General features: G+C 57.4%; 7 protein-coding genes across 7 annotated transcripts; all 7 read left to right on the forward strand.

The window, feature by feature from the left end:
• Window positions 1-2: 2 nt before the first annotated feature.
• LINJ_34_2830 (conserved hypothetical protein) lies at window positions 3-1,892 on the forward strand (the record flags this gene model as incomplete). Its single annotated transcript, XM_001468608.1, has 1 exon — window positions 3-1,892. One exon carries the CDS (start codon window positions 3-5, stop codon window positions 1,890-1,892), a length of 1,890 nt encoding a protein of 629 aa, XP_001468645.1.
• Window positions 1,893-2,986: 1,094 nt separating this feature from the next.
• LINJ_34_2840 (conserved hypothetical protein) lies at window positions 2,987-3,736 on the forward strand (the record flags this gene model as incomplete). Its single annotated transcript, XM_001468609.1, has 1 exon — window positions 2,987-3,736. One exon carries the CDS (start codon window positions 2,987-2,989, stop codon window positions 3,734-3,736), a length of 750 nt encoding a protein of 249 aa, XP_001468646.1.
• Window positions 3,737-6,619: 2,883 nt separating this feature from the next.
• LINJ_34_2850 (putative protein kinase) lies at window positions 6,620-9,445 on the forward strand (the record flags this gene model as incomplete). Its single annotated transcript, XM_001468610.1, has 1 exon — window positions 6,620-9,445. One exon carries the CDS (start codon window positions 6,620-6,622, stop codon window positions 9,443-9,445), a length of 2,826 nt encoding a protein of 941 aa, XP_001468647.1.
• A 2,905-nt stretch (window positions 9,446-12,350) lies between these two features.
• Window positions 12,351-13,403, forward strand: LINJ_34_2860 (conserved hypothetical protein; the record flags this gene model as incomplete). Its single annotated transcript, XM_001468611.1, has 1 exon — window positions 12,351-13,403. One exon carries the CDS (start codon window positions 12,351-12,353, stop codon window positions 13,401-13,403), a length of 1,053 nt encoding a protein of 350 aa, XP_001468648.1.
• A 1,025-nt stretch (window positions 13,404-14,428) lies between these two features.
• On the forward strand, window positions 14,429-16,228 carry LINJ_34_2870 (conserved hypothetical protein; the record flags this gene model as incomplete). Its single annotated transcript, XM_001468612.1, has 1 exon — window positions 14,429-16,228. One exon carries the CDS (start codon window positions 14,429-14,431, stop codon window positions 16,226-16,228), a length of 1,800 nt encoding a protein of 599 aa, XP_001468649.1.
• Window positions 16,229-17,482: 1,254 nt separating this feature from the next.
• Window positions 17,483-18,019, forward strand: LINJ_34_2880 (conserved hypothetical protein; the record flags this gene model as incomplete). The annotated part of the gene is made up of 1 exon (XM_001468613.1): window positions 17,483-18,019. The coding sequence occupies one exon, from the start codon at window positions 17,483-17,485 to the stop codon at window positions 18,017-18,019; it is 537 nt and encodes a 178-aa protein (XP_001468650.1).
• Window positions 18,020-21,913: 3,894 nt separating this feature from the next.
• LINJ_34_2890 (mitochondrial carrier protein-like protein) lies at window positions 21,914-22,990 on the forward strand (the record flags this gene model as incomplete). Its single annotated transcript, XM_001468614.1, has 1 exon — window positions 21,914-22,990. One exon carries the CDS (start codon window positions 21,914-21,916, stop codon window positions 22,988-22,990), a length of 1,077 nt encoding a protein of 358 aa, XP_001468651.1.
• Window positions 22,991-23,863: the final 873 nt, after the last annotated feature.

The following is a 23,863-nucleotide window of genomic DNA, read 5'->3' on the forward strand; positions in this document are numbered from 1 at the left end:
CGATGCGATCAGGTACCGGCACACCTTACACACTTACACAGGGCACTCCAGGTGTATCCATGTATCAAAATGTGTCGCGGAGCGTATCGCCATCAGTCCGATCGCGCCAGGCTCCCAGGGTGGATCTGGAGACAATCGAGGAGCTGCAAGATGCGTGGAGCAGACGGTATGAGACACTGCGCGACCCGCCACCGCCGCCGCTTCTCAACTCCCCTCGCTCCCTTCGCGCCTGTGAATTGGCAAATGTGAGTCCGCAATCCACGTTGCAGAAGCTGTCGCTCAAACAGCATCTGTTTTGTGTCCTCGGCAACCCACACGCGCTCAGCTCGCTGCCCGACTCGGCTACCACAGAGTATCAGGTGCTGATGCAGTCCGCCTTGCGCAGCTTTAGGGAGGCTGCTGTGGGACTCGGCACGTCACAAGAGAAGCTTGCCGCGTTCATCGCCTTCACGAACCAAGAGAAGCTTCGCGTTCCCCAACTGGCGTCACTACGAGAGCTGCGACGTCAGTTGGTGGCTAAAGAAGCGATAGCCGAGCGAGGGCGTCATCACCAGCAGCCAGACTACGAAGTCTCGAAGCGGAGTAGCAACGCCTCCGCGGCTTACCAGGATGCCGGTGACCAAGATGCACACCTTAGCAACCTGAGGAGAGTGAACGTGCTGCGTTCGTCGAAAACGGAAAAAAGTCTGCAACGGAGTAGGGCGTCCTCCCTGAGTCATCAGCGAGGAGACAGCACCACGGGTGCCCGAAAAACGCGTTTCCAGTCACCACGTTTCTCTCCGTTGGAATCGGTGTCTTTTGTCCAAGCAGAGGCAGCCAGTGACGAATATGATGAGGACATCCGCGGCCGTGGAGCAGCACGGGGCTTCGCTCCGACGCCTACTCCGTCTGGGAAGCTCCCCTACAAGCCCCGCGACGTCTACTTGCTCAACAGCAGCTATTTCGCGAACCGCAGCATCCGTAGCGACGGGAGTAACCCGTGCGGCGCACCGCTTCCTACTTCGTCCCCTGGCACGCCGCCTCGATCGTGGGGAGGCGCCATTACCGCGACGGCGTTCGCGAAGCTGCCGGCTCCCTCACAGCAGCCGCTGTTAACTGTAGACTCCAGTCTCGGCTCCGTCATCGACGTGGACAGTGAATTTTCACTGGTTCGCGAAGCAGAGGATACCACTGATTCGCGCTCTGCTCCGAAGCAGGACCTCAGCATTGCTTCGATGAACAGCAGTCAGCTCGAGCTGCTGAACATTGCCGAGTTAGCGGCCTCATCGAGTGAGGCGGCCCTTGCTCAGCCATCGGCTGCGACGGTGCTGGCGGGGATCCGGGGAAAGGTGGCAGATGGGTCTCTATCAAAGCACACCGTGACTCTTTTTCATGATTCCGACGAGAAGCAAAGCCGTGGGGCTGCAGCAGCGACTGCAGCGGAGGAGGTGGCTGTGGCTTCCTCAACGGCGTCTATCGCCGAGCGGAAGCCAGCGCCTTCCAGTCAGCCCTTGAAGCAGCGAGGACTGTGTGGATACACAAATCATGGAAACTTCGCGTCCTTGTTGATCCCTAACGTGCTCGCTCGGCCTGTGTCGCTGCCGGCAGAGAGGAAAGTAGCGCCGTTTTCTTTGTGTGTCGCCGCAGCGGCGATCTCCCCTTCCGACAAAGAGAAGGCTGCGGCGTCGGAACAGCAGGAAGGGATAACCTCGACAACGGCAATTGCGATTGAATCTACTGACTCTGCGGAGCCAGCAGCCGCTCCTGCACCATCGCGACTGCCTTTACCGCCTTTGATCACGCAAGCAGAGGAGAGCGACGGATTCGTGTACTACTGTGCCAACCCCTCACACAGCGTCATAGATTCCTACACAGGTAGGCGTAAGCTGCTCGCCGTCACGGTGAAGCTGTAGGGGGGCGGGGGGGTGCAGAAGGGAAAGTAATGGAGGGAGGGGGAGGGGCATCTGCGTGTGTGACTGTAGACAAAGCAGCCACCAAGCCGCAAATCCGCATGCAGGGTGTGGTCTTCCATCTCGGTGACGATGGCGAGATATGGCGGAATGAGCTCGCAGAAGAATGGAGGGACCCGGTCTGGGTCGCCGGAGACGAGGAGAGCAATGCGCACTAGCAGGGGCAGCACCCCTCGGGCACGTCTTTGAGGCTCATTTGTTTAGCTGCTAGTTCAGCGCCTCTCGTGTGCGCATCGCCTCAGCTCCTCTCTCAATATGTCTCTCTTTCGCCCTCTCTCTCACCCCAACGGCGGGTCTTTGTGTGTTGGCTAAGACAGTAGACGAAATCGTTTTTTCGTTGTTGTTGTTTTGTTTGCATGCTAGGCAGTTAGAGTGCTGGCAGGTGCGGCCTATCCTCGGGTGCACTACAGACCCGCCGACTTACCCACAGCGGCGCGCCGCTCAAGAGGCGTTTTCCGCATCATTGGCGAATGACTGAAAGACTACAAAAGGATGGCGCGCAGAGACGCGTCAGCATTCGTCGCGGACACTGTGCTGCACAAACTATCGAAGTTTCATGCGAATGCAAGGCTATCAGCGCATGCAGGCAAGCATCAAGTGTGCCGCCTACTAGATATTCGGGACTGCACATACGTAAAAGCTGGTTGTGCTTTTCCATTGCGATTGGTGCTAGCGCCCTTTCTTTCTTCTCTACTCCTCCATACTCTCTTTGCGCGTCCGCAAGTTTTCCTGCTGGTGGAACCATCGCTCACCTATTGCGTGTCCCCCGTTCTTGCGGGCTTCACCGGCTTCCCTTTGAAAAAAAGGTTAGACGAGCTCGCGGCTATCCATGCGCGCGCCCCCTCTCGCACACACGGTCTCTTGCGCAGTGGGAGCTGCATCCATCACACGCACCGCTGTACACACGCTCACAGACACCCCTTCAATTGCGGATAGAGTTCGTGAGTCGCAACTGCATCACACAACGCGCGGTACTACCGTGCGCCTTTCGACGCGATTCCTTCTTCCACCTTTGTTCGATTCACCCAAAGCCGACCATGAGCATCAACCCGACGATTGGTGACAAGGACATCCTTCAGCGGCGCACGTCCGCGAATCCGAAGTACGATTCTGTGCAGGCGGTGGTGGAGTCAGGCATGACCGCTAAACTCGCGGAGTACATGCGCAACATCAAGATCAAGACAAAGAGGCAGCCTGGTGAGTTGTTTCAGCGGCTGCGCGTCGATGTCATCGCAGCCTTCCTCAGCCGTCAGGAGCCCAAGTCGGTCCTAGAAGATGGTGGATTTGCACGGCCAATGGACGAGTACGGCGGTCCCGAGAACGCGATCGACAAGGCCGCCATTAGCTACCTGCTGATCGACTGCCGGGAAGTGGAGCACTACGAGGCCTGCCACATCAAGACGGCGTTGCACTACCCAAAGATCAAGGTGCATCACTCGACCAATCCGTTTTTGCCAGAGATGTACGCCTACAAGAACAAGGAGAACAGGTATATCGTCCTTTACGACATGGAAGAAGAAGCCGTTGTGAACTTGGCCAACACGATGTTTCAGAAGGGGATCGACAATGTTGCCATCATCGCCGGTGGTCTGCGCGAGTTCGCGCAGGATTATGCCGATTTTCTGACGGCGCGCCCCCCTGTGCCGATCGTCCCCAGAGACTGGCGCATGAAGCGGCGGGCTGAAGAAGCCACGCAAGCGCGCAGCGAGGCCCGCACCTCCATGTCGCACAAGCCGAAGGGCTTGTCTAGCAGCCTTGCCCGCAGTAGTCGAAAAGGGACCTTCTGAGGTAGCCAAGTAGAGTGGCATCAGGGAAGGTGACTCACCTGGTGCCGCGCGGTTTGCCTGTTTTGCGCGCATGGCGCACACGGCTTGTCACGCCTCTTGTGCGTCAAGACACGGCCCCCTCTTTCGCCTCCCGTGTTCAAAGACAGGTTCGGCATGCACAAGCGTCCGTTCGCGTTTGGAATCAAGCATTAGAAAAAAGGGGGGAGGTGCGGAAAGCGTGGGCCAGCAAACACGGAGAGAATGGCGGTGGTGTACTGCTGGAGACGAACACCGATGCCTCTTTCTCACTTTCGCTCTTCTCTCTTGCTGCCGGTGTCGTGCGCCTACCCGCTCTCTCGTCGTTGTTCTCTTCCTTGGCTTTGATATACTGTCCCCTCCCTCTTGAGGCTTTCTCACGAGCCGCTGACGCGAGAAACCAAATGAAGCGCCTGAATGACTGCGGTAGGCCGTCCAAGAATGGAGAAACCCGTAGCCGTGAAGTGGCGTGGCGTCGTTGCCGTCCGCGTCGCGCGTGCTTTTGCTTTCGTGTTGCATGTGGCGGGAGGCGGCACTACGGTGCACCTTTTCAGGTCTACGTAGCTGCTCCATTTTGCTGCAGCACCATGCCCTCGCGCATACCTTCTCCCTTCTTTGATGCTTTCCCATGCCCCTCTGCTTCAACGGACATGTTTGGTCCTTTCTGCCGTGCGCTGCCCGCATATATCCGGTTATTTGCTGTTTTTTTTTTCCGTCATACCATCTCGGCTGCATCCTCGTCGCCACGGTTTTTCCCTCCGCCGCCAAAGAAGTAGCTCATTGCGCGCGGTGCGGCTTCCTGCATACACCTTACTTTCCTTCACTTCCTTCTCTTACACACACACTCACACACACACACACACACGCACCTCCTAAAAATACAGACCGGCCCACTCACCACATATATCTACACGAACTCATAGCCCTCTCTCTGCTCTGCTCTACCACCGCTGTGGCTGTTCTTGCTTCCTGTTTGATCGCCTCGCTCGCTCGCTCGCTCGCTCTATCTGTTTCTTTTTCTGTAGTTGCTGTTACTGTCTTGAACCGCCATTGTTCTCTGCTCATTTCTCTCCTCTCACCGCGTTGCCTTTTCTTTGCTTGGCGCCACTGGCTTCTTTTTTGTTTCGTTTGTTTTCGGTGTTGTCTGGGGTGGGTGTTGGTCATCTTGTTGTTGTTCTCTGCGAACTGTCCGTCGGCGTTGCTCGCGGCACGTTTTCTCATTCACTGTTCCTCTCCCTCCCTCTTTCCTTCCCTCTCTTTCGCTCTGTTCTAGACACGATTGGCGGAAAGAGTAAACGGCCCTCCCCTTCGGAAAAAAAAAAGAAACTCCGAAAAGCAGCAGTCATCCCTCCCTTGTGGCTGCCGAAACGCCGATACAGGCGTGGCAGTGGCTAAGGAGACCGCGTGTGTGTCTCTGTGTGTGCATTCTGAACGCCATTCAGGATTGCACTATCTTGTGTGCTGGAGCTTGGCGTGTAGGCTCCCGCGTGGGCGACGGGGTATACAACGCGCATTTTGGTTTGCTATCCTCGTTCCGGCGAAAGAACAAGCTGACCCGTGTCTCGTGGGCACCGCTGCGCACTACCGGCTAAAGAAGTGGTGGTGAAAAAGAACGTCGTACAATGCACGGGAGGTGCGGTAGAGAAGCTAACGTCACTCTCTATACCCAGTACGCGATCGCGCTTTTCTTCTCTGCGTGGGGAAGGACTCAGGTGCACGTAACTTGCACAGACGACTTCGAACCCGCCCCGGAAAGCACCGCCGTCCTGTAAGCATCGTTACACAGGAACGAATCCTACGTGGAAGAGACGCCGTTCGGGTGTTGAACGTGCCCACGAACACACAACCATAGTGCTTCTTAGATTTGCTAGCGCAAGCGAGAATCGGAAAAATAGCAGGACAGTATCTGTTTTCGTTCTGTGTGTTTGTGTACAAATCCGAGTTTCCGCACGGTCTCGAATAGGCCCTCGCTTCCGGAGGCATTCCTTCGCCTCTATTTCCGGACGTGGTATACGCCTTTTCCCTCTTGTGTGATTCCTTCACCTACTCGTGACACTTTTTTGAGCGTGTGTGTGTGTGTTGTTTTGGCATTGCTGCCTTCGCTTAATTCGCCGCCTCTTATACGGACCTGTCAGTCATACATACACACACACACACCTTTTTTTTTGCGTGTCTCTCTTTGTTTTTGTTGTTGTCTTGTTCTCTCTGCTTCTCTCTTGGAGTCTTGTTGGTCTGTGTGCGTAGTTGAGCGTGCGCTCAGGTAACGGTTTTCGCTGCCTCCTCCCTTTCCCCTCCCCTCCTTGTTGGGACCAAAACACGCACACATACGCTTATTGCTGATTTTTCCGCGTGATACCCCTCCTCTTTCCCCTTCCCTCTCCCCTCCCCTTTTTAGAGATTTCTCACGCAGTCGGATCGATCTTCGTTGCCTTGAAAACGAATATCCCCATCAAGTTACACGGCATTCGTTTTGTGGTGTGCGTGGAGGTGTGTGTTTTTCCCCATTATTATTCGAAGGTGACGGAGCAATCAGGGTTCTCTCGCGCGGTGAGCAGGAACGTCGCACAGGAGCTTTCGTGCGTGTGGTTCTTATTCTTTCTGACGTGCTCTCACCTCACACCCCTCCGCTTCTTCCACTCGCTTCGCCGCGAGCACCTGCTCGCTTTCTCTCCCTTCTTCCCGTGCCGTTCGTGTGTGTCTGTCTGTGTGTGCGCGCGCATCCGCACAATTTGAGGCTCTCTTCCTTTTCTTTTGTTTTCATTTTCGTGCTTCTCTTTCTGCACCTGCGAGGACGGATTAGCAGAGATACTTGCGAGCGTGCACACATACAAAGACGCGAGTAGACACCCAGTCTACCCCCTCACGTTTATGCAAGTCGATATCGGCAACAACACAGTCCTGCAGAACTTTAGCAGCATCGTCTCCAGTGCGGAGATTCGTCAGCTCAACGATCGTCTTCAGCAGGCCTACGCCGGTGCAGCGCCCGCTCAAGCTACCGCAGCAGGTCACCAGGAAGGCGGTGAACCTGGCACCGTGCTGTCCCAGCGACGCGTGTACCACAACGCTGTTGAAGGAGCAGCCGGTGCGCCGAGTAGCCACCCGAACGTTTCCCGCTTGCGTCGGCGCTCGTCTCTGAACCTGAGTCGCTCGTCCGCGGGATCGCGCCACTCGTATCACCACTACCAGGGTAGGCAACACGGCAGCACTCCACGCAGCCGCTCCGGGCACTCCCAGTCGCCTGAGCAGCCGGCTCTTTGGCCACAGCAGGCGACCCTCGGTGTATCGCATATCGCTGCAGTTACGCGGATAACCACCCCGGCGAACAGCAGCACGGCGGTTAACAACGCGTCTGTGCCAAGCCGAGCTAACATTTCCGGCATACCTCGGATCCTCAACAGCCACGTTGTACAGCCGCCGCATCTACAGCAGCTGCTCGCACCGCCGCAACAGACACCAGCGGTCTTCGGTGGTATAGGGCCGTCGCCGGCGCCTATGGCTACCGTCACTTCGACCCCGCATCGGCAACAGGGCTGGCCCGACGCGGCGCAGGACAAGGGCGGGGCAGCCTCTCCGGCCGGAGCTGTAGACGGCGCGCCCGTGTGCGCCGGAGACAACCGTAGCAAAGGGATGTTCGGCAAAGAGGGCGACGGGAACTGCCGTCGCGATGAGGGCAGCGGCCCGCACGGCGGCGGCGATGCCCGCAGCCGCAACTGCAACGATAAACCCGCCGCAGCCGCCAGCCCGAAACTAGCACACACGAAGATTCAGGTAGGCATGCGCTTGCGTCGATGGATCATCATTAATCGCATCGGCGCCGGATCCTTCGGTGAAACGTTCACTGCCATGGAGGTGGACGGCCCGGCCGAGGAGGAGGATAGTCTCACCGTAGCCTCGGAGAACATGAAGCTACTGGAAAATTTGCCCCCGGTAGAGGAGCGTAACGAGGTGTGCATTAAAGTGGAGCAAGAAAACAAAAATGTACTGCGACTAGAGGCGCTGGCCTTGAAAAAGGTGCAGCCGTGCCCCCAAGTCGTGCGCTATCTTGGTAGCGGCTGCACTAATGGAATGAACTACCTGGTGATGGAAAAGTTAGGCTCGAACCTAGCCGAGCTGCGCCGTCGAAGCCAGCATGGCACTTTCAACATCTACACGACACTCAAAGCCGGCGTCTCGTGCCTGACAGCGATCCGCGGAGTTCACGACCTTGGGCTGGTACACCGCGACATCAAGCCGTCGAACTTTGTTACCGGGCTGCCCGGCACTCCGGACCACACCACGTGCTACTTGATCGACTTCGGCCTCGCCCGCCGCTTCCGCCGCTCGAACGGCGAAATCCGCCCGCCGCGCGAAAACGCCGGGTTTCGTGGAACGAGCCGGTACGCCTCTGTCGCCTCGCATCACCACCAGGAGCTGGGCCGCGTAGATGACTTGTGGAGCTTGCTTTTCATGCTCGTAGAGTTTGCCACCGGCACCCTACCGTGGCGCAAGTACAAGGAGAAGGATGACATTGGGCGCTGCAAGGAGGAGTCCATCAGCCCGCATCTCGTGCGCAACCTGCCACGAGAGTTTCAGCCCTTCTTAGCTCATTTGCAGACCCTCCGCTACGAGGACGAACCGGACTACGACCTGCTCCTCACGCTCATGCATCGCGCGCTGGAGCGTCGCGGCTATCCGCCCAATAAGCCGGTAGAGTGGGAGATCGACTCGTCATTGGCGGACTCTTGCATAGACGCCGACGGTGCCCCTGTCGTGAACGCGGGTGCTGGAGCGGTGCAGGGCTCGGCGGCGCACCTTCGCGATGTCGGCCCGGCACCTGACGCCGCGGGAAATGGGCATTCGATCGACGGCAACGCTAGTGGCAGACCGCTGCAACCGCCACCTCGTAGGGCAGCTCCACTGCCTGGCGCTGTAGAAATGGGTTCACGAGAGCTCCTGCACATGCCCCTGCACCCCGATGCGGCCCAACCGAACAGCGTTGCCAGCCGCGTAGGCAGCGGCAATGGCGCTGCAGGAAATGGCGCCACCGCGAGTGGATACCCGGCAGACGCTCTGCATCCGCATAACAGCGGCACACTACGTGTGAGCGAGGTTGACATTGGCGGCTCTGGCGCTTGTCAGGATAGTATGCACGGCAACCCGCCGGTCGGGGTAGATGTTTCCGTGCAGAACCGTGGACCGCGCCCGCAAGGCGATTCTGTCGACATTCCTCTCACTACAGCGTGTCTTGCCGCCGAAGGCAGCGAGTCACCCCGCGCACAAGCCAGTTCGGGCGAGTACGACCACAACGAATACTCCCTGCGTGAAAACGGTAGCGGTGCGTATAGTCCCCCCATGGCGCCTGTTTCCTATTTTAATGCCGCGGTAGCTTCTGGCGCTGATCCGCCCGGCAGCTCCCCAGCAGCTGGGTCGCTGGCGAACTCAGCGCTGGAACCAAACAACGCTACTCACTGGAGAGAGACGGCCGCCGAGCGCAACGGGTTAAAGCGCCGATCGGGTCAACAGCAGCGCGAAAACGAATGCGACATTCCAGACATCACGAAGAGGGGGGCAGGCCGATGGCATCAGCACATGGTCGGCCCCACCGCCGATCTTGACGCCTCCGTGGCAGCAGACGAGCAAGGGGAGGCGCACTACGGTAAGGATGGTAAGGCGTCATCTAAGAAGAAGTTACAGTGCGAATGCGTTGTAATGTAGTCTGAGCCGCGTCGCTGATTTCAAAGCAGCGCTGGCCGCTATCCCGTACCCTCAGCCTTGTGTTTGGGCGGATGCTTGCGGGACATTAATATCCCATAGGAGCTTCTAGGTTGTTGTGCGGTCGAGATTGCATGTTTATGTGTACGTGTGTCGACGCCGGCCCCCATCGCCGTTATTATTTGGTGTTGTTGCTGGTAGGCGCCTTTTGCATAGAGCAAAGCCGGAAATGGTGCGTTTCCGGCAGAGGAGCAGGAAAGCCGAACAGGAACTGGGACAATGACGAAAGGGCGTGCATACGAGTCGGCCAGCGAAGCAGACCAGAAATAAAAGGACGCTGAGAGGAGGAGACACGAGCGGCCTTTGTGCGAATCTCTCTCCTTCAGAACCTCTGTGTGCGCGCATGTAGGCATATATATATATATGTATGTATGTGTTTACGTTAGACATTCGTCCCTGTCATTCACAGCAAGCACCACCACTCGCACCACATTTCTTTTCTTTATTCATGCGTATATGTGTGTGCGCTTGCGTGTGTGCTCTTCTTTTTTTGCTGTGCTGAGCTTGCTGGACTTGTTTGGCCCCCCCCCCCAGCGCCCTCTCGAAGGGCCGTTGAGGCGTACACCTGAAGAGGTGGAGGGGAATGGAAGACGAAAAAGGAGAAGAGACATATCATAACAAAAATAGATGCGATAAACAACAATGTAGAGGGAAGAGAATCGGAGAGGGGGGGGGCGAGTAAGAGGGCGGAAGGGTGGTCGGAGCAGTGTGCTTCGGTGAGGTGTCTGACCACGGTGTCTTTGGCGCCCGTTCATACCACCGTATCTGTATCCGCCCTTTTTTGCGTCGTTTGCTCTCTTTTCTCCGCCTTAGTACTTCTGCGTTTGTGTTCCTCGCTTTTTTCTCGTTTCTGAATGCTGCTGTTTACTGGTAGCGTTTTCTTGTGTCTCCTTGCCACGGTTATAGTGTTTTTCCAGTGCTCCTCTGCGTCGTGTGTATGAGTGTGTGTGTGTGTGTGTCTACGTAAGTGTTTGTACGCACCGCGCCGCTGTCCTTTATTCCTCTATTGTCGCCATGTTCTTGCCGTTTTTTATTTTCGCTGCCATGCGTTCTCTGTTTACTTCTTGGGTACCATAGCAGCACGTACATCTGTTGTTCGGATATGGTTTTTTTCGAGGCTTGCGTTTAGTTGGATCGGCTGTTTAAACGGCCGCGCACCCGTGAGTGTGCGTGCATGTATTTGTGGTGGTACGAGTTTCGCGACGGTGAGCAGTCCTTGTAGTTGTAGAACACTCCAGCCTCGGCCCCGTTATGTGCATGCGATAGCGCATTGAGGAGTGAATGCAGCACATACACATTTCTATGTGCGATTTTTTCTTCCGCTGTGGCGGACGTTGTCTGCTCTCTGCACATTGTAGAAGCCTCACGTTGTGCAGTTTGCGGGTCTCGCTAGCCACATGGGAATAAGAGGGCGGGGGAGAGGAACATGTGTCCTCTCGACACTGTTGCGCTTGACAAGCAAGTCTTGTCGATCTTTGTAAAGGCACAGTTGGAAGGTGCGCGCGAGTGCGACGCACGTTCTGTTAGTGCTGCCATGCCAGACCCAATGATGGCGGTGGGGAATAGGGGGCCGAGGGCCATGCGCTATTTTTGTTGCATTTCCATGAACTTCTCTTTTTGTGCTCTGGTTGTTCCAGGCGGTAGCTGTAGCACTTTGCCCCCCCCCCCTCCTCCACTCTCCGCTGTCTACTCCGTCTGTCATCTACCTCACGCCGCTTACCCTCCACTCATCATCGGCTTCTCTCGTCATTTTTCGCTTGAGTCGGTTTCGGTTTCGTCTTTGCTGTGTTTTCTTATTGCTTTTTTCCCTTCACCTTCTCCACTCCTTGTTTCCCTTCTTGACTCGCATTTAGTGTTGGGCGTTGACTTCACCATACGAAAAATGCAGGCGTGCATGTCGACTGCGTCTTGTGTGTGTGTGTTTGAGGTGTGTGAAGCCTTTTTCGAGCCTCTGGGCTGTCTCTGCTTTGCTGTTGTGGTGGCTGCCACCACCGTCACGACCATCAAGGGCGCCTCTCCCTCTTGCTCCCCCCCCCAGCGCTTTGTGGTTCGCTTAAGTTATTTGTATACATATATGCACACATATATATGTGTGCATATATGTATATTCCCTGGCCGTTGTGCGTGTGCGTGTTTCCATCATGTCTTCTGTGTGTCTTCCTCTCTTCCTCTTCAGCTGTCTATAATCCTCTCAACAACAACAACAAAAATGAACGACACTGCCACATGGTGATGGATAGCTCTCCTCTTTCAAGGCAACCAAACAAGGGAAAGGCACACTTATGGGAGCCCACGAGGTCAGCCTCGAACTCTATCGTCTGCCGCGTTCCGGAGAACAGCTTTTTTGCATGACGTCGCGAACGCACGTGCGACGTCCTCTTGTGTGGAGCCAGTCTCTCTTTTTGTTCGCTTCTCAGATCACTTTGTCTAGTCGTGATACTGTGTCAGTGTTTTACGTGCGGCATTCGTGCTTTTATTTTCGGGGGGATGGAGGGAGGCCCGACGAGTGAAGCAGAGGCAGTCCAATGAATCATCTGATCGCGCTCTCTCCTTGCCGAGGCCTCTCACCTCCCAGGGCTCCAGTCGTTGTCCTTCGGCCGTTTTGCTCATGCATACTGTGGAGTTGTCCTCCTCCAACTTTCCTTGTCGCGCCTTCCTCCACCCCCTCCCTTCCCACCACCTGGCAGAGGCTCTCTGAGGGTCATCGTGGTCTGCACTGCCTGAAACTCGTAGCAGCAGTACACACAGCGACAACACATACGTAGAGAAGATCCACCGGTGGAGGGCCTTGCCGCGTTCCGCACAGACTGTGTGCCACCGCCCTCCGCTCCTACGACCGCTACTCAGCATGTCGGAGCTCGACAGTCTAATTGACGAGCTTTTCCCTGAAAAGCACAACAACGAATCTAACTGTGCCTCTGCTCCTGGACCGTCTCGCCGGCGGTCGGAGTGGGATGAGGAGAGCGACGACGGCCAGGACATCCGCATGTTCACGAGCTCTAAGATGAATGCTCTGCAGCAGCGTAACCCAACCTCAGTCTCCTCCTCCCGTGCGGATCCGTCCACCTCCGCGACAACAGTCGCCCCCACTCGCTGCTTAGCCGGGCACTCCTTCGATGAGGATGGTGACGCCGACGGCGACGTCGGTCATGCCGTGGCTTCCCACAACGTACCTGGAGAATTGGTTGATAAGGATCTGAGCGCGCGATCGCTTACCCGCATGTCGAAGCCCGTGCTCTTCCCGGTCCCGTTTCCGTCCCTCTCAGGCTCGGAGGGCTCCTACGCGTGTGCCTCGCGATGCTATCTCACGAACCTTGGAACACCCCTCATCCGCGATGCCGGCCACCCGACTTTGCAGCAGCTGCGCGCCATCGCGGCGAATGAGCAGGCGAGCCTGGACACCTCCCGCATTCAAGCGATGCTGCGGAAGGGCGCGTTTCACGCTGCTATAGCGAAACTGGGCAATGGCTGTCTGGATCATCACGGCGACTTTACGGTTGACGGAGGCTGCCCGAACATTTTGTGTCGCCAGTGCAACTACATGGTAGTGCGGCTTCAGGGCGCCGAGTGGGACGACGACGGCGTGAACTTGTACTTAACTTTGCGGAACTACTATCCAGACTGGTGCCGTTTGGCGAGTGCGACGCCGGTGGGGGTGGAGGACGGTGCCGAGGCATCCCGCGGCGTCCTGCGTTCGAGTTCGGCGGCGGCAGCCTACTGCTGCCAGTGCTCGTGGGTGACAGTGAGAAGTGCCAAGATGGTCATTGAAACTAGGCTGACAGACATTACGATGGCCAAACCTGCGAGGGAGGGGGAGCACCCGTTTGCCACCAAGTTGCCTCTGCCGCTTGGTGAAAAGCGACGACCGCCACTGTGGGTGTGTCACGGCCATACGCAATAAAAGGGGTCTGCGCGTGCTCGCGCTTGTGCTCTTGGTACGAGGAACAGGCGTGAGAGTGCTTGCCCACGAAAGAAGAGCAGAGTTGTGTTCTCCAGTGCCAAGACGCATGCCGTGAGCGTGCATGTTAGGGAATCGTATTTAGGTTATTGTTTGTTGACGTGCTGCTGTCTCGGAGCTTTACCCCTCACCCTCCACCCCCAACCCGCCCCTCAACGAGAAGACACCAACACGCCTTTCGGAGCGCATGATGTGATTGTGCTTTCTCTCCTTCTCCCAGGTCTGCCAAAGAAGGAGAAAAGATGTTCACTACGGTGAGCCCCCTCCCCCCCCGCGCGCACCCAACTCTCACATAGACACGCTGACACACACAAAAAGAAAAAAATTGTCGCGCTCCGTGCGACGGGTTTCGAGCCTCCGCTGAAGGAGCACTGCAGAGCATCTGACCGGCCTTGGCATGCTACTTCTTGGGATATGCATGTTTTTACGCCCAAGTGTAGCGATTGGCCGGCCAGTGAGAAGCAACGACAAAGCGCGCGATGCTCTCAAGCAATTTGAAGGAGAGAGGGGAGAGAGGTGGATGAGGCAGCTTCCCTCCACACACACACACACACACGCACCCCCTCCTGGTCCCTCCCAGAACCTCGGCTCTGACACATGAGCTGCAAGTCTGTCCCAGTCCTCTGCTGGCGCGTGTACCCCCACCCTCACCGAGGGCTCACCTGTGTTGCGTGTTTCGTTCTTCCTTTCCGAGCTTGCACCCGGACATCCTTCTCTCGCCTCTGGCTCTGCCCTCCCCTCACGCACTTGCCTTCTGCGCCGCTCACGGCTATGTTCTTCTCATTCGGCCAATGCCCGCACTGGCTTTTCGCACACATACACACGCGGTGAACGAGCTCCTCAGGTCCGTGCGTAGGCCTTTCCTCCCATTTTCGTCGTCATCGTCGTCGGTCACACGGCTGCCTCTGTGACTGTGTGCGTGTGAGTCTGCCATCACCCCCCCCCTTCCTTTTGCTTCCGTTCTGCTCATGCCTGCCAAGAAGAAGTCAACAAAGGCAAACTCCTCCAAAAAGGAGGTTCTGCCAGAACCTGTGACGATCAAGAACGGAACGGGCACCGTGTTCATTGGCGGCTGGTCCTCGTACGACACGATCGAGTCTGTGAGCCAGGCGAGTAGGTCGGTGATCGCAGCCAACACGGACGCCGACGGGGTCGTTGCAGCGCCGCTGCCGCGCACTGATGTCCTTGTCCTCCCGACGGAGAAAGCTGACGACGACGCGGACAGCGGAGCGGCACAGGCTCCATTCGTCGTGGAGGTAGCGGATCAATTCTTCGTCGAGGGTGTGTCTCGTCATCAGTGTGCGCAGGCCCAGGCGCTGGTGAAGACCTGGGAGCCAGCACCCGCACAGCCGACAGAGGCGACGGCACCTAGCGAGCAAATCGCGGCCCCTGCACCGGAGGAGGAGGCTGTCAACCCCTACGCAGATGCCGTGAGTGACCGACGGTACACGCAAGAGGTTTTGGTGGGAGCCAGCTATGCCGCACGCGACGTTGTGATTCGCGGCCCATGCTCCATCGAAGGTGTCGCCCCCATCATCGTCGTGCCGCCGCAACTTCCGGAAAAGCCGGACCTGGACGCGGTGACGCTGGACCCCCCCGCCGACAACGCCGCAGCCGCGGCAGGGGTGTCCACCAAGAAGAAAAAAACGGCAAAGAGCAAAAAGAAGTCAAAACCGAAGCTGACACCAGAGCAGGTTGAGGAGCTGGAGAGGAAGAAGGCGGAATTGGAGGCGCAATACATGCGACAAACGGAGGAGGCGGTGCAGCGCGCGAAGCAGGAGTCCGACTACCTCATGACGTTCGCCCATCCCGACCGCTGGGCGAACGTGGTGTTCCGCCACATGACGTTTGCCGGGCCTGTACAAGTACATCGCGCCCACGTCTCCTTCCAAAACTGCCGTTTCGTCGGCATCACTAACACCGCCATGTTGGATCGGCCGCTGCTCCTCGTGAGCCAGTACTGCCGCGTGCAGTGCACCAAGTGCAGCTTCGAGGCTCCGCAGCGCTGCGGCATCTACGCGCTCCCGAGCGCGCAGGTGGGGGTGCGGAAGTGTCTCTTTACCGGCGTGAAGCAGGATATCCTGTGGGCTGCGGCGCTGCCGGGTGTGTCGCCGCAGAACGCCGGCGCCGCCGCTTCCTTAGAGGTGGACGGCGGTGATGACGACAGCGCTGGTCATGGCCGAACTGTCTCGCCGACAGACGCGGCTGACGATCACAGCGCCGACCACAAGGCTGCCGGCGTGCTATCCTTTCCCGTCGCCCTTGGCGGCGAGCTCCAGGAAGCCGCGCGCGCGGCTCTCGACGACCGTAGCGCGGCAGTCGGAATCCTGTCAGACTGCGCCAAGCTGATGGTTCACGGTTGCGACTTTCTGTGCCTCGGGGTCGGTGTGTACGTGAAGGGCAGCTACACCGTCTACGTTTCTCATCACAAGGCAGCCCCAAAGACGCCCCAACAGCTGACACCAGAGGCGTGCGACACGTCTTTGGACAGCAACTCGTTTCACCACTTCGCCAATGCGGCGCTTTTGCTTGATAGGTCGTCGCGGCTGGTGTCGATTCGCCGTAGTTACGTCGAGGGGTCCGCCCACTACGGACTGGATTGCCAGGGCGGCGCGAGCTCAGTGCTCGTGCGACAAAACTACTTCGCGGCGGATGCGACGGTGCGCATTCGCGAAGGCGCCAAGGTGGCGATGCTGCACAACGACTTCCAGAGCATTCCACTAAATGACAATTCCTACGGCAACCCGTGCCTGCAGTCCGTGTACTAAAGCTGCCGGACAGGTGCGGAAAACTTACGGTCTGTTTGCGTGGGTACGTGCTTAGCGGTTTGCGGCTGTCGTTGCGGGTGCGTGTGCATGAGACGCGTGGGCACGTTGCACCAAGCCCGCTTCGTTGCTGTTACGCCATCTTTTAGAAGCCGCTGGCGGCGGTTCGCCGATGTACAGTTGTGAAGAATAACGAGGGCGGATGGTAACTAGGCAGGCGAGAGGACGCGGGGCGGGACCTGATCAAGGAGACGTACGTCTCTCTCGTGGCGCACGCAGGCTGTTGAGAGAAGTCTGTAAAGGACCTGAGACTCATCCTGCCTGCCCGCCCACTCCTTATCTGAGCCTTTTGTTGTAGTTTTCTGTAGGTTGGCGATTCGAAACCCGCCTTGAACGGTCGTTTGCTGCAGAGACATGCCATGTACCGTCTGGCCATGTAAATGCTCTCCTCTATTGCAGAAACGGTTTTTTTTTTTCAGGCTCCGTCGTGTTGTCGCTGCACGCGTGCCTGCCGCACCCGGTAACCGGCAGGGATAACCGTTTCTCCACAGACAAGAGGGTCACAGCGGACATCTCAAGCCTTGTCCCGGTCCACGGCGCCCGGCTACCGTGACGGATTACGGCATGCCCTTCACCAGTGCTTTGTTTTTGTGAAGAATAGAAGCTCTTCCTACGCGCAAAAATTGCGTGCACCTGCGCCACATCACTGTGGCGCCGTATTGCAGCTGCTGAGTAGTGTACACACCCCTGTTCGACGTCGTCATCTCCTCATCTTCCCTTTCTTCCTTTTTGGTTGTGTCTGGCAAACGAACCCCCGCTGTGTTTGTCCCGTCTAGGTTCTAAAGAACGCCCTATCCATCTCGTTTCTTTACAGAGATCCCCCCTCCAGCTTCCTCCCCTCACCGATCCACCTGTGGAGTGTTCCACGCAGCCCCTGCGATATGAGAACAGGCAACTAGATTCGCACACACGTATTCCCGTTGCTTTTTCCTGCGGCTTTTTGCTGTTTTTCGGTATCCCACAATTTCTTGTTTGGCGCGTTCCCCTTGCCTATCTGCGCGTCTTGCGCGTTTTGGCGGCGCTAGCGCTTGCCAAAATCGTGCGTTCTCAGAGCGGGTGTCTACACCAAAGTCGCGTTGGCGCGGCACGAACTCCGCGTAGAGCGGGCTCTTGCAGAGAAGCGCTTCTTCACGTTATTCGCGGAGGCCTGCGCTCGCCAACGAAGAAGGAATCACCCCACTCGTGCCTTGCGTCCTCATGTCTTCCGACGGCAAGCAGCAGCTCCTTGTGGTGGCGGCCGTGACGGCGGCGGCTGCAACAATGTCCATGTTCTACTTGTGGAGGAATAAGGACTTCGCTAAAAATCTAGGCATGCTCGGACACAAGATTGGCGCCGCGGTGCGCAAGCGCACGTCATCCTCTGCTGGCGAAGCGCCTGGGAGCGGCATCCGTCCTGTCTCGGGTATCGTGAAGAAGGGCTACACGCGCGAGCAGCTCTCCCAGTACGACGGTGTCAAGAACGAGCGCATCTTCATGAGTGTCAAGATGAAAGTATACGAGGTCGCCCCACACTTTTACGGGCCTGGGCAGCACTATCACGTATTTGCCGGTACGGAGGCCTCTCGTGCCTTGGCCAAGGCGGACCTGACGGGGAAGTACCTGAACCAGTACTGGGTGAATTGCTCCGAGGAGGAGCTGGAGGTGCTCGAGGAGTACGTGGAGAAGTTCAACTCCAAGTACCCCATTGTCGGCTGGTACGTCCCGGATGATCAGTTCTACAAGGTGACGGAGTGAAGCACACTGTGGTGTTTCCTCTTCTCTCTTCTTCCCCATCTTGTTGGCGGAACTGCACGCACGTGTGTGCTGGTTTCTTTGCGCGGTTGTTCAAAGGCGCCGCATGCAGCGAGGGAGAGCAGCTGGAGTGCAGAGGTGACGTGGGCGCGTGCCGGCCCGGGTAAGGCGTTACGCGATCGCTCAAGGGGTAGGGGAAGACGCGAGAGGGAGAGAGCGAGCAAGCGAGAGAGCTGTTTAAGGGAAAAGAAAAAGAGGGATGCTGTTAGCGTTGCCCTTTAGAGGAGGTGCTTCCTGTACGCATCTTACTGTAGAGCCTTCTCTTACTCCGTAACGTCTGTTAGTGGTGTGCGTTAGCTCGTTGCATCTGGCCCATCCCTTCTACGCTTCCTCTCTCTCGGTCTTCACCGGGTGCTCTTGTGTGCGTGTTTGCGCGTACACATGTTTCTCTCTGTGTTGGCTCTTGCGACCCCTACCACCACCCATCGTCTCCCTATTGTATTCTAGTTTACTCATTCTTTTTGTCGCTGTTGCCCTCCGTGCGCCGTGGTGGTTCTCACCCTCTCTTGGGGAATCCCTTTGTTTGGTGTCTCACCTCCTCACCCACCCACCACTCACTTCCCCATCCCCGTCTACGAGAACGAAAGGCCCCTCTTGTGTGCACAGGCCACCACCATCACCACCTCACCTTCCTCCAGAATAAAGCGGGCATTCTCCTCTCTCTCTCTCTGCGTGTATGGCCGTGCGTGCGTATGTTATCTTGTTCTCTGTTCCTTCCCTCTTAACGAGCATGTCCATATCCCCCGCCTGGTGTCGTCCGCTCGCTATCTGTCCCTTTCGCCTCTGTCTTTGGTGTGGTTATCGGCTCTCGCTCTCTCCGTCTTCCTCTCTGCAAGTGTGTGTGTGTGCTCGCGTGCTGGGTTTGTTGCTTTTAGAGGCACCTTCTCACCTGCTCATCCCCTCGTTGTGTCTTCATTTATCGACGCTGTTGTGCAGTGCAGGTCGCCGTGGGTGCGCCTCTTCCTTGCCCACCAGCCCCCGTACCCTCGTTTGGTTGATCTCAGTCGCGGCGCTGTTCTTCGGACGACGCTTTTTGCTCGCTTCTCGCATCTCTGTCTGTCTCTCTCTCTCCCCTGAGCACACACTAACTCTGTCGCGTGTGCACACTTCTCATTTTTTCGGTCGGTGAGTCGTCGCTGTGTATGTCTGTTGCCAAGCTCGTCACGCACCGCCTTGGTATATGATGCCATTATTTATTCTGCACATGTCTCGTTATGACGTCTATACAGCACCCCACTCGCACCTCTGAACGGCGTGCACCCTACAGCGAGTCGCGGAGACGCATGTGCAGATGGGCGGCCTAACACCTTAAACTACGCGGTCGACGCAGTTGATCACCGAAAAACGCCGCAGATGAAAGGGTGCCTTGTAAAGGGACGCCTGTGGTGCACATTGAAAACGGCAGCCACGACGTGCGCCCGCTCCTCGTAAGTCTCACACAGTAAGAAAAGATAAGCATCTCTGGGAACGCAAGAGAGGCTGCTGTGCCTAGTGGCCTAACGAGCCCTTGCACACGCTGCTGTGCTGACTGGTAAAAGAGCCCCATCTATTATCCAGACCATGCAATGCAAGGCCTCGAGCCTTTCTTTACCTAGCAGTACCTTCAACTGTCATTCGCACAGCCGTATGCAAGATGTAGCTTCCCTCCTCTCGCGGCTACGTCGCTCGCCCTGCTTCGCCTCCGAGTCAGCATGCCACACCTCGCCCTGAAACATCAAGCAAGACACCTGGAACACCAATAGTGAGAGCAGCCAGGGTGCAGCCTCTCGACACCCCAACCTCCTCCGCCCTCACCGCTGCACACCTGTCCTCCTTCTGCTGCTCGCTCTCGTCCCACGTCTCACATCCATTGCTTTTAACGTTGATCACCGGTTTCTGTCAGCACACACGATACGAGTGCGAGGGGCATATCAGCAAAGGTGAAAACCAGCTCACCTACCTTGGAGTGCGCGCGTTTCGCTTACATCTCTGAGCACATTTCGCGCATCGGTGTGGCGCGTAGCGACGAAAAGGCCTCTCGTCTAGCGCGCCGCCGTCGTGATTCTACACATCCATGCTCCCTGCCTCCGTCCGTCTTGTGCCTCTGTCTAGAAAGCGAACGACGCTGTGGGGTCGGCCATCAGAGGAAACCTGCGTTGCGCATAGTTGCCCTCTCCTATGTAAAGCACCCGTCCCTCCGGTTCCCCATCATCGTTGTTCTGTTTATATTCGTTTGTGTCTGTGCGCGTTACTTTCGTATTCGCGTTTGCTTCAGAAACGTGCTGCAGGGCAGGAGGGATGGACTGCGCAGAGTACCAGCCAGACGCGACTTATCTCCCTCTCTGTTTTTTTTTTGTTTTCTTAGCTTCTACACGTCCGTCACCTCCTCGGCGTCTCTCATCCATCGTCTTTCGAGCGCGTGGAAGTTGCCTCGGTCTTTGTTGTGTGTCTTCTTCACCTCGTGTGTGTGTGTGTGCTCCGTCGCATAGTGCGCTTCCGCTTCCTCCGCTCTCGCTCCCAGGTGGCAGTGTTGTTTCTGCGCCAGCGCTCTCTTGTATGACAGGCAATTCACTTTCCAAGACCATATCCGGACCCTCCTCTTCCCCCATTCCCTGGATTGCGCACGGTGAAATGAGCGCGACAAGAGTCTGTGTGCACTCCCTCCCCCCCCCCACACACACGCGCGCTCGCCCGTTTTTTTATCACGCGCGTCACTCTCTTGGACCACGTCTGCGGAAGGCAGTGTACACATCCGCGCATGTGCACAAACGCATACATAGAGAGAGAAAGGAGGGTTGGATGATACGAGGGCTTCCTCGGTGTGCAAAAGCGCCTCGCCGGCACGTCTAACGATCCTCACTCCTTCGACGTCCCTATCACACAAACTCTTTTCTCGCAACGGTGCCGAACTGAAATTTTTACGGAACTGTACTGCATAGGCAACGTAACGCTAGTAGGACAACGACAGTCGAAGCGTGGAAAAGATAGGACGGACACCCAAGAAGAAAGGAAGAACAACAGTAAAGGACTGCGACTACGGTCAACGCCGTTTTCGTCACCGCTCATCAAGGGGGACGAGTAGAGCGCCGATATACGTAGAGATATCGGTGCGTTGTAGTTTCGAGTGTGTGTGTGTCTGTGTGGGTGAGCTCGTGCCTGCGCATCTCCGAAAATCTCAGACGGCGGCTAAACAGGTACCTCACGTGAAGGCTACCCCTCCTCCTTCGTGGAAAGGTTTGTGTGCGTTGTTTCTTGCATCACTCGCACGGCGCGTGCCCTTTTTTTGTTGTTGTTCCTCTCCTGACCTTTGGCTCTCTCGCAAGTAGTTCACCTCTTCGCCATTGTTTCCGCGTTAAACGCGCGCACGCACGTTTCATGAACGGAAGCGGAGCGGAAAGGAGACGGACCACGAGTCCCTTGGCACCCTCAGTAGATAGCGCAGCGAAGGAACCTCCAGAGGTGTCTGATGGCACAGCACAATCTGGCAACGTGTCCGGATCATTGATAGAAACCTCATCATTGTCTGCGAGCTCGTCTCCGAAGGAAACCGCAGCGCCAGATGCTGAAGATGACGAGTTTTCTGTCACCAATTCACTACACCTACGTCGTGACTGGTATAGCAGCATCGCCACGTTCATTGCCGGTGGCGTGGCAGGTGCTGCAAGTCGTACTCTGACAGCCCCGCTCGACCGGATTAAGCTCATTGCGCAGGAGGGACATCTCGTGCAGGCGCCAAAACCCGTCTCGGCGACCGCCGCAGCGAGCTGCGCCGCGAGCGTTGGCTCGGCAGCTGCCAGCGTCGCCAGCAAGACCCAGACCGTCCGCCAACAGCACCCGAGTCTCCTGCAAGTGGCCCGCATGATCAAGGCGGATGGTGGCTGGAAGGCGTTTTGGCGCGGCAATACGATCAACTGCTTCAAGGCAGGGCCCGAGTTTGCCATTGTCTTTTCGATTCGCCGCTACCTGTCCTCGCTGTATGAGGATTGCGTGGAGCGGGAAAAGGCGCGCAAGAAGATCTTGTTAGCGCGGTGGAAAGCAATGGATGAGCGCAGCGCCTCCATCTGCTGCCGCACGCAGGAGACGCGTGAGTTCATGAAGGTGGGGACAGAGGAGCCGAGAGCTCGCACCGGCGCAACGGGGCTCCAGAGCATCGTCGATGGCACACGTAGCAGTTATCGCGCCGGTCATCCAACACTTGTTTCACCTGTATCCCCAGCGGCATCCGTCACTCCGATGCTGACAAGCGACGAGGTACGGCAGAGGGAGCGCGCCATCTCGGTGGAGGCGTCTATCCTCACCCCTCCCTTTCACCGACTGGGATGCATCTCTACTGTGCCACAACTCGCTGTGAACTGCACGATTGGTGCCCTCGCCGGCCTTGGCGCACAAGGCATTCTATACCCACTCGAGGTGGTCAAGACGCGTGTTGTGGTGTCGAGGAGCCACGAGTACAAAGGCGGTGTGGTGGAGATTGTGCGCGTTGCTTACCACAAGGGTGGTGTAATGGAGTTCTACCGGGGTTTCGTGCCGAACATGGTCGGCATCGTTGTCTACCGAGGGCTGGAAATGGGCCTCTACTCCAGCGCGCAGCAGTCTATCATGATGTATCGAATGCAGGTGAAGAAGATGAAGCGGCACGAGGCAAGCTTAAATTCGGCCGAAGTCGGCGTGGTCGGGATGTTTTCCTCCACGGTGGCGCAGACAGTGTCGTACCCGTTGAATGTGATACGAACCCGACTGCAGACGCAGGGCACCAACGGGCGAGCAAAGAAGTACAGTGGGATGGTAGACTGCATGGTAAAGATGATTCGCAACAAAGGCGTGACGTCACTATTTAGCGGACTTACCGCGAACTACCTCAAAGCGGTGCCGGCGAGCGCCTGCACATTTGTCGTCTTCGAGTGGGCGCAGCGACTGCTCGTCGACGATGATTGACAAGCTGCTCCCGCTCTCTTTCTCTGTCTAGCTATGTACGCTGTGAAGGAGCTCGCCGTACGCGCACACGAGAGCGGCAAACACGGACTTATCTGTGTGAACCCAATCACCAGCAAGACATTAACATCCTTTTTTTTTGTTTCTGACAGAGGTTTCATGGTTGGCAACAGCCGTCCCACACCGGAGGAGCACGGATGCTGAGCTGACGAGGCGACCGGAGTCGACGCTCGACCAGCCCTGCACGGGCATCCGTGGGCACTCTGGATTCCTGCAGCGGCGGCTGACTGGCAGCGACAGCGTGGGGTTCAGGTGGTGTGCTGCCCACAGCTCGGCGAGAACTGCGGCACCCCCACGGCCGCCAGAGCGTCCGCCCCCGTCTCTGTGTGGTTGCCACGAGGGTGCTCGACCGTGGGGTGGTTGCTCGGTATGCTACGCGGGCTTGGCAGGTCGCTGTAGGCTGAAAGCACACCTCGTTTCACGCTATGATGCTGCACGCCGCGGCCTGAGGCGCCTTCCTGCTCGAGCTCACCCGGCATGTACGCCGGCCACCCACCTCTTTCCTCCCCCTACCGTGTTACCCGCGGCACGGACACCCCCGCCACTGCCGTGGAGCAGGGCCCTGGACGCGGCCCGGTGCAACTGCAGCCGGCCCGCCCTCGACGACCAGGATGTGGGCGTCGCGCGACAATGGCCGGGTGAGCTGTGATTAGGTGCGCGTATAGTTGTGGACTTTGCACGGGGTGGGGTGAGGCGAGAAGGAAATGGGTTGCTGTGAGATCCTGCCATCAGGACACACCTCGGCGTGCTGTCAGGCTCCAGTGCCGAATGTCTTCTGGTGGTGAGAGGGCTAGGCACCTGCGTCGCGGGCAGCTG

The sequence above is a fragment of the Leishmania infantum genome, chromosome 34, assembly GCF_000002875.2.
Source record: "Leishmania infantum JPCM5 genome chromosome 34".
Taxonomy (NCBI): domain Eukaryota; phylum Euglenozoa; class Kinetoplastea; order Trypanosomatida; family Trypanosomatidae; genus Leishmania; species Leishmania infantum.